At 42.9% G+C, this 13,965-nt stretch overlaps 1 protein-coding gene across 2 annotated transcripts in view; it reads right to left on the bottom strand.

The window, feature by feature from the left end:
- Positions 1 to 13,965, bottom strand: part of nr3c2 (nuclear receptor subfamily 3, group C, member 2) — a 58,016-nt gene continuing 44,051 nt past the window's right edge. For both annotated transcript variants that reach the window (XM_058640502.1, XM_058640501.1), the window contains exons 5-9: positions 13,473 to 13,817; positions 11,591 to 11,735; positions 6,663 to 6,793; positions 2,176 to 2,333; positions 1 to 1,434 (exon numbers count right to left, since the gene is read on the bottom strand). In XM_058640502.1, the coding sequence (XP_058496485.1) occupies positions 1,279 to 1,434; positions 2,176 to 2,333; positions 6,663 to 6,793; positions 11,591 to 11,735; positions 13,473 to 13,817 (935 nt within the window). In that variant the 3' untranslated portion in view covers positions 1 to 1,278. The remainder of the gene's footprint in view (positions 1,435 to 2,175; positions 2,334 to 6,662; positions 6,794 to 11,590; positions 11,736 to 13,472; positions 13,818 to 13,965) is intronic.

A 13,965-nucleotide genomic window follows, 5' to 3' on the forward strand; every position in this document is an offset into this window, starting at 1 on the left:
TTATAAAATGCTTTTTATTATTTCTGGGAAGAGTAGATAAGTATTGATTCACAAAGGGCTGGTTTTGCTTCACTGTGAGTAAAAACAGACATTTGGACAGCTGCTCTGGAGATAACACAAATGACAGCAATTACTATGGATGCACCTCAGTCAAATCCATTACCAGAGAACTCAATTGAAATCATTTCCTCTTACATATGATGTTTTCCATCCTGCAGCACCCACTGGCCATTTTAAACAGAGGTGAATTTGCTCATCAATATTGTCTTATGTCTTCACCCCAATGTCTTAATATAGTGATTTAATGAAATGGGAGCGCCACGTGCAAGCTTTCTTTTACAAAGAGACATTTTTATTTCAAAACAGAGTTAGCTTTGGACCTTTTGCATATTAGTTTTGATTGTTTTACTACATATTGTAATTAAGAACGCACTATGTGAATGTTTACGATGGCTGTTACAACACTGATTGAGCTTCAAACTTGGACTTGTTAGATTTAATGTCATTATTAAGCCTAAGATGACGCTTGTATAGCCCTTGGAATATATTCAAATAGACATATCGCCTTACAGTCTATTATTTCTGTGCCTCCTCATAGTGTCCTTTGCCCTGTAGTCTTGCAGTATGTTGCTACACTGCAAAGCACGATCTAAGTATTGGCATGTTTTTTGTTTCTGTTTTTTTCTGTAGTGCTTTTTTATTTGTGAGAGACTGCATAAGCCACAGTTAATATTTGCAAAAAAACCTTTTTCTGTAGATTTGTCAGGGATTTGTCTGATTTGAGTGCATGTGGAGTGCATCTGTGCGTTTGCGTGAAGGCATGTGGACAGCATGTGTATCGATATCCCTCAGTGTGTGTCTGTGTGTGTGTGTGTGTGTGTACGTGTGCGTGCACATAGTGAACATATCTAGCGCATCCTAAGAAATGTATGGCTTCATCTCCATAGAAAATACTGTAATTGTCTTTGGGGCGGGGGGACTGTCACATTTGTCATAAGTGCTTTTCGGCGCGTCACACGGGCTCCATGGGTTATTCACAGCTCCGCCCTGCTCGCCGTGACAGCGCGCTCAAATCCTTCCTCCGTATTCTAGTTTGCTGAGTCCACTCGTCACCATGTCTCTCAAACTTTCCCATCCAAGACAACGATGCAGGCATACAGGGTGACGACCAACTGCTCAGGCCTTTCTTACACATTCTCTGTTCCTTGAATATCTTTATTTTTTTTTACTCCCTTCTTCCAGTTTGCAATGTTGCTTCTGTCCCAAGAGTTAAGTGAGTCACTTCTTGTGGAAGTAGAGCGTGTGAGTGAGGCCTGACTCCACCTTTGGTATCTGGTCACTGATGATTTCCACCAACATTTCGGGGAACTCCACCTTCAGCGCCTGGGATTCACGGAAGGTGTAGAAACAGAAGTCCAATAGGTTTCCCACCAGCTGGACAACACAGATAGAAAATAGGATGAGAAACATGCTCAGGGTTCAGGTTTCTGTTATTTATTTTTATGTTAATCACATTTAAATGTTTTCTATTTTACATTCATATGAGTGTGAATACATTTCACCACTGGGGGGCATCACAGATTTTATTTCTCCTTCAGAGGAGGGTCATCCGCTCAGCCCTAACCCCATTCACACAGTCATTTGGGTCATTGAATTCCGATCATCTATCTCTGTGACCTCTTGCTTGCTGACTCGTATCTCTTGGGGCTTTGCCTACATCGTCCGTGTGCCATAATCCAGTTGCCCCACGCTTGGAATAAGAGCTGTGATTTAGCACATTTTCCACAATGACCACTGTGCACTCTGATCCAATAAACTCCAAACTGGCATGGATCCCTTTCTGTTCCATTCACCAGTGCAGCCTGATCCACCACCATCCAAAACACCCCCCCCCCTCCCAACCCCCCCTTTGAGGGAGGATTGGGACCCAGTAATCCTTATTCCAAACCACAGTACCACCATTGAACAGCTCAGTAAATGCATCGTCCAAATCCACTATGCTGACATTTCAAAACTCCAAACATTTCCAGTGATATGAGAGCCTCAAAGTGCCACTGGACACCTCGTCTTCCTCTGTGTGTGAAGGCATGGCATGCACATCCTTCTGCCAAGGGAAGCCTGTGCTGTACTGTAGGCAGCTGGCACACGAGGGGCAGACAGGACAAGAGTACTTACATCATGCATGGCATCGAGTAGCTTGGTGAGCTGGAAGAAGCGCTGCCAGGTTTGGCCAGAGTTGTTGGTTGCTTTTCCCACCGAACGCCGGAGCTCCTTGATGTAATTAACCCTCATCTCCTCGAACGCTGCCTGGTTCTTCAGACCCTCTTTTGGAACTGGAAGACAGACAAGTACCACTGTCATCAACTGGACTGAATGAAACGATGTCATGGTTAACATACAGCCGGCCTTTCCCATTCACTTTTGCACCTAACCCTGCCTGCACGCTCTTGTGCTCTGTCTATTGCTGTGGATGGTTGAGCCCAGGTATTTAAACTCAAACATTATTAATACTTAAAATCTCAAATGAAGGAAATAAGTCCTTAACTATGTCCCATGTCTGAGATAATGGTTTAGTACACATGTTTTGCAGTGAGTGAGCTGAGCATGTACAAATGTTCATTTGTGTTAAGGGTATTTAAAGGTACTCCCACTCCCACACAGTTGGCTTTTTTGGAAATGTTTCCCCATGTTGACGACCCAAGCCTATTTAGCATCTCATTACAACCACTTTCACAATTTCGAGAGGCAATTAGTTCTCATGTGTAGCCACTGTTTCATGAAAGACGACTAATATGCTGGAAGGACTCGATTAAAAGTTATCTCGGCAACAGTGACGACAGAAAGGAAACAAAAGAAGTGTGTCGAGGAGCTTCGACAGTTTGTCCAGTGACCAGCGTTGATAAACGACTGCAAGCTTCACTTTACACATTACATTAGGACCTGAATGGTACCACTCATGCACTTCAATTAAAAAGCCAGTATAACAGTCAGCTGTCAGACAGATGTGAAGAATGAGATACAGCCACTGTGCAATGGGGACGCATCAATATGACAACTATCTGTCTCCCTCCCTCCCTCCCTCCCTCCCTGTGCAGGAGAACAAAGTCACAGATATGCAGATCTGTCAAAGGACTTCAATGACATTCAGCCACCGCCTTCAACATTAAGTAACGCCTCACCTCTAAAAAAATCACAAATCAAAACAGTGTCAGGAAATGCCTTCGGATATGATTATAGATGCTGTGACAAGTTTGTTAACCAGTCAGGATTTCTCTCATAGCAAAGAAAACTTTAAAACAAACTCTTAGTATTATATTATGATAGTAAGACACTATACTCTTACTCGATATAACGTTTAAAAAACACGACGTCAACTAACTGTGGACTCGTGTGACCGCGTCGAGCGTCTAATTGTCGTCACCAGCGCTGTCACTCGGTGACGTCTTATACGTTTTTACCTTACAAAAATACTCCCCGCAGCACAATGTGAAATTCTGAGCCCTCGTGATTATAATGACTTTTCTTTTAAACACACAATCCTCTACTTTGTTCAGTTAAGAGCAGCCACAGAGCCGCAAGCACAGCAGACCTCGAAGCAAAGAAGAAAAAATGAATAAGTGACTGACAGAACCTGTTTTAGGACGGCATTACAAACAACCAAAGACAAATGTTTACTACCGCTTGTTAGGAGTGCATCATTTAAAAATAAACACCCAATGTGTACTTGTGTGTTTGTCTGCCTCCTTCTTGTCTTACTCTTTCTATTTAACTTTCTTCATCGTACAGTATTTCTGCAAACACCTCGAGAAGCGACATATGACAAGTGTGGAGGAAGTTCTTCACTTTAGTTTCAAGAGAATGTGATAAAACTCCACATCTGGACCTTTTGTTTTTCTCCCACTGACCCACATCGTGGTGAATAGATTTTTGCTGCAGGTAGCGTCGTTTCAGCTGTAGTTAAGTACGTGTAGAAGAAACTAACAAACTAACAAAGAGGCGAGCCTGACTCATGCAGCTGGTAGATCCTGCTCTGATTACTTTTACATTTAATACATCATACTAGTAATTAGGGAGTTGTACAACTAGCATGACAACAGTGAGATGCGTCTGAAGGTTCAGGGTGTTGGCAAAGGAAATATTAATTGACGGATGATTAAGATAAAACGAATGACTTCCAAGAATGAAAATGATCGGCTATTTATAAAGAAAATGTTTGCGTCACCGCGTTGACAGTGCGACACAATCGGAATGAAGTGAGGAATCTGTTTGAAAGCAGAGCAAATACGATCCAGAAATGCTGTCCGCCTGCGTACAGGTGAGGAGTGCAAGTACTTTGAGCAGGCCGCCGCTCATGTTCCAAATCCAAACAGGTCATGAGACGCTGCAGGCTCAGTGAAACCTTAGCCAAGGTCAGAGAGGAAATAACAATCCCTCCCTCCTTTTCTCTCTCACATGTTCAACCTCTCTCCATTTAAAACACATAGTCACTTTTTTTTTTCTCTCCCTTAAAACTAACCCAAAGGCACACACGCACTCGATGACCCTGTAGTAAATGTTCAGCTGACAAGTTCTGGCAAAAAAAAACAAAACAACCTCCATCTATGAATGACTGTAACGAGCAGGTCTTCCTACAGCACGAGCTGGTGGACTCGTTGTTTGTAGATTAATGGACGCTTCTGCTGAGGTATGTGGTTAAAAACAAGTCAGCTCGGAGACGTACAGAAACTACATTATAAATGGTTGTTTTCTTCTCCTTTCGTCATATTTCACCACTATATTTTGACTAAATCCAATAACCAGAGCAGACTGAAGCTCCTTAAGATCCCCCGATTTCATTTTGTATACCTGCTTCTTTTATCCACAAACTCTCCTTTGAAAAGTCCAGCTTGGGTTTTGAGGGAAGTGGAGAAAAAATAACAGATTTTGGAGCGCTGCCTGGTGCTTGACTGGCCTTTATTAAGTACAGCAGGGCTCTCTGGAAAAACTCCAGAGGAGGAGAGCGAGGCCACAGCAACAGAAGGACCAGTTCTGACCCACCCCGCCTTTGTCTCGTCTTTCTTTCTCCCTACAGCTATGCACCTGTCTCTTTTTCGCCAATACTAGTTCTCACTGTCAACATTGGTCTGATTTCACTCTTTCACTCTCCCGTTCCCCCCTCGCTCTCTCATCTTCACTGCCCTCTCTCATCCTCAGCTTTCCCATCATGCAATAGCTTAAGTCCAGCTGGAGCTCCCCTGTTGGTCCAGATGACTCAACAACACAGAGGTTACGGCATACCAGGGAAATACTTTCACACCACTTCTTCCGTATGTCATTGTGTTATTGTGCCAAAGTCAACTTTATACCGTCGCGCCGGTAAACACTGGCTGTATCGATTTACTTCCCTCTAGACTGTTTATTCAACTCTAAGTGCACTGCATGAGACACATTTTCATCAACCCAGAAAGTAAGAAATGTATTTTATTTAAAAAAGAAAAAAAAAAGGCAAAATCCAATAATAAAAGAAAGTATTCAACTACATTCTACTACCCCGTACAAAACGACAAGCTTTTTTTGTAATTGTTTGTGCTTCTTTTAATAATGACTTAACCAAAATGTGTGTGTTTTCTAATCCTAACCCTTTCAGAGGCTTTAGTTACTGAAAAATAAAAACTTTGCCAATGAATATTTCACCTGATTAGGTAAAGTCTGGCCAACATGTAAACTCTTAAGAGAATACCTTGCCCCCCCCATCATCACCTCTGTCTGTACTCTGTACCTGTTGAACTTCTCCACAAACAGTACACACCCCAAGTAAACATTCAGCTCACAGGTCTTGTGTCCTTGTGTAACTTAAGATGTTGTGTTTATCCTTGCAAACAGCCAGCGACGTGGATGTGAATGGTGAAAGATAGGACGCAGCTGCCATGGAGAATCTTGCACTGGCAGCGGCTCGTAGTGTGTTGAGGTAGTGGAAAAACCACTGAGAAAACTCGGCCCAACAAGTGAAGCCGCAGAGCCAGTGGGCGAAGTCTGGCTGAGAGTGGCAACACCTTCTGTGGTGAGTCATTGAAAGATTCCTTTTATCCACCAGCGATGAATACAGTAAAGTCAAAATAATAATCTCCTTTACATTTACACTCAACAGTGAACATGTGTTTCAGCACCTGTTTTTCGTGTTAAAGGATTACAAAGGATGAGCTTTAAAAGGCAGATCCGAGCGCTGTCAAAGACGTGATGGATTATCAATACGTTTCCTGTGAAAAGGCTGTTTTTGGCTTTTTGTGTCGAGTGACTCGGGCCTTAGCGGTTCACAGTAGAGCTGTTGATGTCACAACACAGGTGCTGATTAGGGACCACATGAGGCATCATTTCTCTGCCGGTGATGTAAGAGCAGCCTAAACTGAGACGTTCCTGCTGCTTATCGAACACCGCTGGTTATCAGTGACCTAAAAACCCTGTGATTCAGTGTAAGCAACAAACAGCAACGCAACCGTGTGTGTGTGTGTGAGTGTTTGTCGACTTTTGCTGTAGATTTGATGTTTTCAATTTAAGTATAGAGTTAGTAATTGCAGGCAGGTTTGAGACAAGGTGCAGGTAGTTGTGTCAGTGTGAGAGCAGGTAGATACAGTATGGGATGAATAAAATTCCGATCCAGAGCAGACCTGACGCTCACTGCTCACCTGTGCTGAGGAGCAGAAGGACCTTCATGGAGAGGAACTCCTCGTAGCTTAGCTGCAAACGTACAAACTCCTGGCTCACCTGCCTCATTCCCACACACAGATCATACATGGCTGACTGCTGCATTCGGTCCCTGAAGAAGAAGAAAAAACACGCACAAAAAGACAGAGATTAAGAATGTGACATTTTTAAAAGTCTGAAAAAATGTCAGATTAAATTGCATTACAATTCTATGTAATCCCTGCTCACAACTCTGTCAATTATATTTTTTTTTAGGAGGAGGAGGAGGAGGAGGAGGAGGAGGAGGGGGTCAAAACTAGTTCAGCCCGGTAAAAGAATATTTCAGCGCAGAGGAAGATGCTGCGAGTCTGGGCTAAGAGCAGAATACAAAATCCCTCTTTAGATTGCAGAGCACTGCGAACGGTACCACGGCACCACGGCACAGATGCACCACTTTTTCACAGAGTGTGTGTCAGACTCAGGGCCTCACATCTAACCCTCGTTACCACAGACAGCCCTTTGAAGAAGGAAGTGTGTCATGTGACACGCGCGCGAACATATGTCGATTATACACAGACATGAATGTTTACTAAACGTCTGCATGTCGTAAAGTGCACATGCGGATTGTGCGTCTCTATCAGGGGCTAACGCTTCCTCAATCCCGCTGCTTTTCACTCACAATTAATCAGAAAAGAAATATACATCGATAAGAGCCGATCAGAAACGTGCTCTGCAGAGATTCCCCTTATATCTCTGGCATTAGACGACATTTCTCCAAGTATAAAGCATTATTATGAACGAGCTCGGAGAGAAACAGAAACTCTATCTTGACACAGACATAGAAGCTGGAGACTTCACTCTCAAAACTAGTGCATAATATCCCCATTTAAACACAGGCCAGGACGACACTTTACAGTATTTACTGTACAGCTGTGTCCACTGGCTCGATAAATAACTGAAAACATCTGAGCAGCACTCTGTTTGTGAACACTTCTGCAAAGTGCAGCATAACGTCTCATCATTTAATACAACTTTGAGCTGGAGTTTCTAAAGTCTCCACACGTTTTCTCTGCCTCTCTCTCTCTCTCTCTCTCTCTCTCTCTCTCTCTCTCTCTCTCTCTCTCTCTCTCTCCACCTCTTGCACTCCCTCTTCCTGAAATCAATTTTGCTGAATCACTTCCCAAAATGAGCTGCTGGTTGGGGAGGGATAGAGAAAAAAAAAATCCTGGCAGCAGTCTCTCTCTCTCTCTCTCCTTCCCTCCTTCTTCCTCTCCACTTCTCATCTCTCTACATCTCTCTGCCTCAGTCTCACTCTGGTTTGCTTTCTCGCCGCCTCTCGCTCAGCGGTGAACTTTCTCTCTTTCTCAGTTTCACTGGTAAAACTTTCAGGACGGAGATTGAATTCGAGGGAAAGCGAAGATCACGTTCACCTTTGGCTGCCGGAAGCCGGAAGCCAACAAAATGTATTCGTCCAAACGAATCCCTTTAAGTCCAACTGACATCACAATCTAACAATCGGACTTTCTTATCGTCAGATAACGAGTCAACAATTATTTTTCCACGTGTGCAGCTGAGCCAATGATGATAATGTACATGTATGTGGTGATTTGACTGTAACACGCATGAACTTCCCAAAGTTGTTTCCTGTCAGTGTAGTGTTAGGGCACCTGTGTGTGTGTGTGTGTGTGTGTGTACACTAATAAACAGTGTCATTGTTACAACAAAAACCACAACCCATTCACCAGAATCACGTGTCACACATTTCAGACACGTGAGCCGCCTGTTACAACGTGATAGACTTTTGATTGCTTTTGGCTGAAACCATTTCCTGGTTATGAATGTAGTTATGGTTACATACGGAGAGTAAACCGGTATTTAGGTGTAAGAACAAAAAGCACCTCCTTAGGCCAAGGAACAGATGGCGTTTTTGTTGTCCTCATGACAACGTCATACTGTCACATTCAAAACAAAGTGAAAACACGCCAGGATTGTGCCTTCATTAGCAGCTTAACATCCACAAATGACGCAGGGTGGAAACACATCAGTGTCCATTGTGACATGCACAAAACTATTTACAGAATACAACGTTTCCCATGGAGTTGTTTTGTTTGTGTTTACTTTGTCTAACAAGGCAGATAAAACAACTGTGCACATTTATACATTACTATAGCAGATGTTAATGCCGTTGATCTACGAGCATGTGTTTATACCATTCCATTTCTACCTTTAAATATGGTAGATAAAGTTTACTTAATGCCTATATTAATTTAATCACGAGTGAGTGCCCAGTGTCCTTTTTTAGAGGAATGACTTTGTTTTTTCTCCCAGCAACAACCACTCATAAAAGACTAAATGCAGGCAGAATAAACTTTGTCTTTAATGTGAAATGCACATTTGTCCTTGCAGTGTTTACCCTCAATCAGTGACAGATTTTTTTCCTCTAATAGCTGAGTGAGCGGACGGCCTGCTCAATAAATGCCTTAATGCTCTGAGTTAATAAGCACTTAAGTCGCCATGGAAACAAGTGACCAAGGTCCACTCCACTAAAAACTCAGCAAAGTTATGGACCACTTCTGTGCCCGTGTCTGACTGAATTATCAATGAAAAAGATTGAATAGCATACATTAATAAGTCATAGAGAAGATATATAGACTTTGCTGTAAGAGCAGCCGGCGCTGTGACCACCACGCAGCTGCTCTACATGTTCATGCTCCATATCAAAGCCCGGTGTGGGCTCGCCACACAAACCACATCTTACATCTTATATAGTGCAGTGTGTGTGTGTGTGTGTGAGAACTTATTCAAAAAAATAGGAGCCAGTCAAAAGCAAACTACTTTCACTATAAAACGGAGGATAGGGTGAGATCTGCTGACACCTGTTAGGGAGTGGCTCTTGCGCAGCAGAGGAGGAGGAGGTGATAATTGCTGACACCTGTAAGGGTGTGTGTGTGTGGGTGTGTGTGTGTGCATCACAGACAAAGGTGTGTACGTGCAACTACAATCAAGTTTAAAAAAAAAAAAAAAGTAATAATTATTATGGATATTATGGATTCACTGTAAACTATTGCAAACTATTAGTGGTGTGAAACATCTCTGAGCTGCCTGCACAGCAGTATATAATAGATACAGAGCATCCATTACACTGGCAAACACCAACGGCAGGTTTTTGTCTCTTGTAAGGTCTGATCACAACTGCTCATTGCCTGCAGAATCCCAATATTCAATCCTCTTACTGAATTTGGTGACGCTCTCCGTGCTTCTGCTGGCACAGATAACCATCTTGAAAATGTCTCACCTGCCACACAATAAATAAACAGCTTTTTCCTCACTATCTTGATACTAAGAACAATTAGGACCCGTCTCCTCTCTTCTTGACATTAACTTTCCTCCCAGACAATTGAGAGTGACTTATTTTTACAGGGACATAGGTTATTATATATTATATTCCTTCATAACGGTCTATTTTCCATCTACCTTTCATTTATTTCTTTTTTTTAGCACAGATTACACGGAAAGAGCATAACTGGCCCTTTTCCACTGCCCACACCCTCTTTCTACCTCCTTCCACTACATTTGCAGGGAGGGTAATCCAGATTAAGTGCCATCCCGAACGAATTACTCGGCAGCGTGAGTTACAAAACCTGTCTGTTTCACATTCATCATGCGACCAAGTGTTGGAACTGTACAGCCTCTTATACTGTACAAGGATTTATTTGCAAACTGCTCACACTCGGAGGCAATTTCCTACAAACGTCAGCAGCTTAAATGTTATATTGTATTTTGGATCAAACGTGACTTTCTCTGGTCAAACAAATGGTCGGCATGTTCGTTTGATTGTAAAGGACAAATTAAGCATCTTATACTAAAGGAAGGAGGAGGAAAACGTACAAAAAAAAGAAGAAATACCACCAAAGAAAATGTTGAGTGAACTGTAAACGAGAATACAGACTGTAGCTCAACAATTAAATCTCAAATATCTCAAAAATGAGATTTTGTCCCAAAAACTGTCTCTCTGAAAGTCATTGGTGAGTGAGAAATACACAATTCTTAATAAAAAAGAAAGCCACTCGGCACTAAATAGATTAGAGGGTTGGGGAGTCTCTGGCGTGGCACACTAGCGCTTCCCTAAACGTACGACGGACACAAAGGGTGTCGCTGTGCTGTGCGATGTCATCTGCTCGGCGGTTCGTCCATTTATTTATTTATTTATTTATTTATTTAGTTGTTATTTGGGACAAACTGACCTACTAACACTGACTTACACAAGCTATTAGTTGGAGCTTTTAAGGCTGCCCCTGCATGAACCCGGCCCTCTGCATTAGTCTGCCTACAGAGGCTGCTATTCTTCTCTTTGGTTCATTCTACAACACAGAATTAATCAGCAGCCATGCGCTGCGGCTGCGGCTGCGACGAGAGCACGGCCGCATGCAGCGTACATCCCCCCCCCCCCCACTTGCACTCTTCAAACACATTAACACACAGATTAAGTAGGACATTGACTGGCCCCGGCTCAGCTTTGATTGTCTTTGTTTCCTTATGAAGGGCCACACTTCCAAGTGCAAGATTATGACCCGTGTGTTGAGTGCTCGTGCAACTGCCACCACTACAACACAACTCCATTTGTCCCATTCAATAGAATGCTTAAAATAGTACAGTTGGAAAAAATACACTCCTTTCTTTCCACTGAACACAATCCCTGAAGTTTTTATGTAAATTTACATCCAATAAGCAGCAGGAGAAAAAAAAGCCACAGCAAATGTGTGTCATTTTATGTCTTTACAGCACTACAGAAGCTTTTACCTTTACCTAAATAATGGGATTCTTCTTCTCTTTTTTTTATTACATATCTGGGCCATTGCTTAAAGTCAGGACTTCAATAACATCAGAGCAGCATGTGTGTGTGTGTGTGTGTGTGTGTGTATATGCCTACTCGTTAAAGATGAGGTCAGGGGCAAAGTAGAGCATCTGTCCATTGGTGTGTTTGTATGAGCGCCAGCTGAGGCAAAAGGAGGACAGACACATCCACGAGTACTGGATCAGGGTGATTTGGTCCTCGATGGGCAGGCCCCGGAAACCTAACACACACAAACACACACACAGAAGAAGCTGATGAGAGGAAAGCACGGCTTCAGGGTTACTGACAATGCACTTAAGGTCAACCTTTACAGAACCTCCATGATCATTCTATCCATCTATCTCTCTCTCTATCTATCTATCTATCTATCTTTCAGACTCTTTTTCCCTTTGTTCAAGGCATCATAGGCAGTTGTTACCATTGCTGGAATAATCCACCAATGGGATGTGCATGGGTAGCAGCTTAATAGAACAGAAGGACCCTCTCTCCCTCCCTCCCTCTCTCCCTCTCCCTCCCTCTCTCTCTCTCTGAATATCCCTGTGATTGGTCAAAGTCGACCATCACAAGCCAGATTTCCCTGAAGCTGGAAGGACGTGAAGTCTAGACGTCTCCCATCGCCCGATGTGCAATATTCTGAAAAGTCAGTGCAATAACGTCAGTAATACACGTCAGTTTTAAACCCAACAAAGGAGACAATTATTGTTCACCTGTGCACATTACATATGTGTATCCCTTTTTAAACGTGAGCGTGTGTTTTCTGCCAAAGTTTGGTGAGACACTATAATCACTGAGAAGTATTCACCCACTCTTCTTCTAAGCAAATCCCCAAAGGCCTGCAGTTATTGGCACGTTGTCTATGGAGCACCAGAAATAGAGCTGAATAGGAAAGTTGCCAGACTCTCAATCAAACTCTGGCAAGAAACTTCTCATGCAAAACACAGACCAACTGAGGACACTCAAGTGACTTACTAAGGCTTAGGGACTATTATATGCATGAAAATCTGCCAAAAACAAACATTTAAATGATCAGCTGGCTTACCACTCTTTGGTGCGGGAATGATAAACGTGTTTCGATATCTGTATATTTTTTCCAGGTTCGTTTAAAAGGTAATTATAGTCATCAGAATGCTGACGTAGCTGTTATCATAGAACCAATCACAGGCTTTTCTTGAGCATATTGCCGGTGAATGTGTAACTAACAAATCCAAATGTAAGCTGAATTCACGTGGTGCCATTATCTGAAAGTCAATGGCGCTCATTTTGACTCTTCCGGCTGGCTCCCCTTCTATTTATACGTCCGGAAATGGCAAGCAGACACCGTGGAGGTATCAAATATTTGCAATACAGCAAATTAAACAGCCTCAAAGAGCTACCTGTGAGGTATCTTTCAATATGTCTGCCACTGACGGGCATTTTAGGGGAGCATCTTTTCCCCCCTGTTCGACCATTTTGTCTCCCTGTGCTGCAGCTTATAGGTGAAAAAGAAGGAGATGTGTGATGTAGATGAGTTCTGTTTGGAGCTCTTAATCTTGATTCTCTTTAATGGTAAAATAGGATTCATTGCTAATCTTGTTGAAGCTTTGCAGATTAATTTCCTGCCCTAATATTTAAAATGAAATGCGTTGGGTGCGCTCGAAACCAGCTGTGTGGAAAAGGAGAACACATTATAGAGACTCTGTAATTATTAGACTGATTTTTTTATTTTAAATTCAGGTCCCTGTGGCTTTAATTGGCATAGTCATTTTACACTAGACATACAATACATTAAGCCTTTTTATTGACTTTTAAAAATATAATTTAACTAGTAGTGCAACCTAATGTCATTATATCGTGTGTGTGATTTACACTCCATTACACTCGTCTATGAGGCCACAGTTTTCTACTGCTTTCCTAAAATATGTCAACACACCCATAAAGAGCATTTAGGCCTCAGTCCATTACTGACGTGAACACTAACCTGGAAGTACTTTGGCCCACTTCACCATGCGCACCATCTGCTTTCCGGCCAGGCGGTTGAGACTGGACAGCAGGTGGTCAGTGGTGTCAGGCTGTGTGTTGTCGTAGCCAGAGTACACTTCTTCAGGCTCAATCAGCTCCAACACGCTGCAAATTGAGGGCGGCAGGAAAGGTGTGACCACCCCGGGCCCGTGGGGCACCAGGGCGTTGGCAGCGCTGGCATTCAGCTCCTTTTGTTGGGACAGGTAACTGGCGCCAACACCACCTGTGGCAGTTTGGCCATCCTTCGAGCTCTGCGGGTCGTCGTTGACTGTCCGTATCTTGCCGGACTTTTTGGATTTCCGTGCTGTGGGGAACACAACGGCGCTTACTAGTACATCGTTGGTGCGGCATGTCTTAACGTTGCCGATCTGAGGTTATTATTACAACGTGACATATGGGAAACTGTAAATATTAGCACGTGGATCTGAAACTGTAACTAAATCTCAAATAAA

This window comes from Solea solea, chromosome 10, assembly GCF_958295425.1.
Source record: "Solea solea chromosome 10, fSolSol10.1, whole genome shotgun sequence".
Classification (NCBI taxonomy): domain Eukaryota; kingdom Metazoa; phylum Chordata; class Actinopteri; order Pleuronectiformes; family Soleidae; genus Solea; species Solea solea.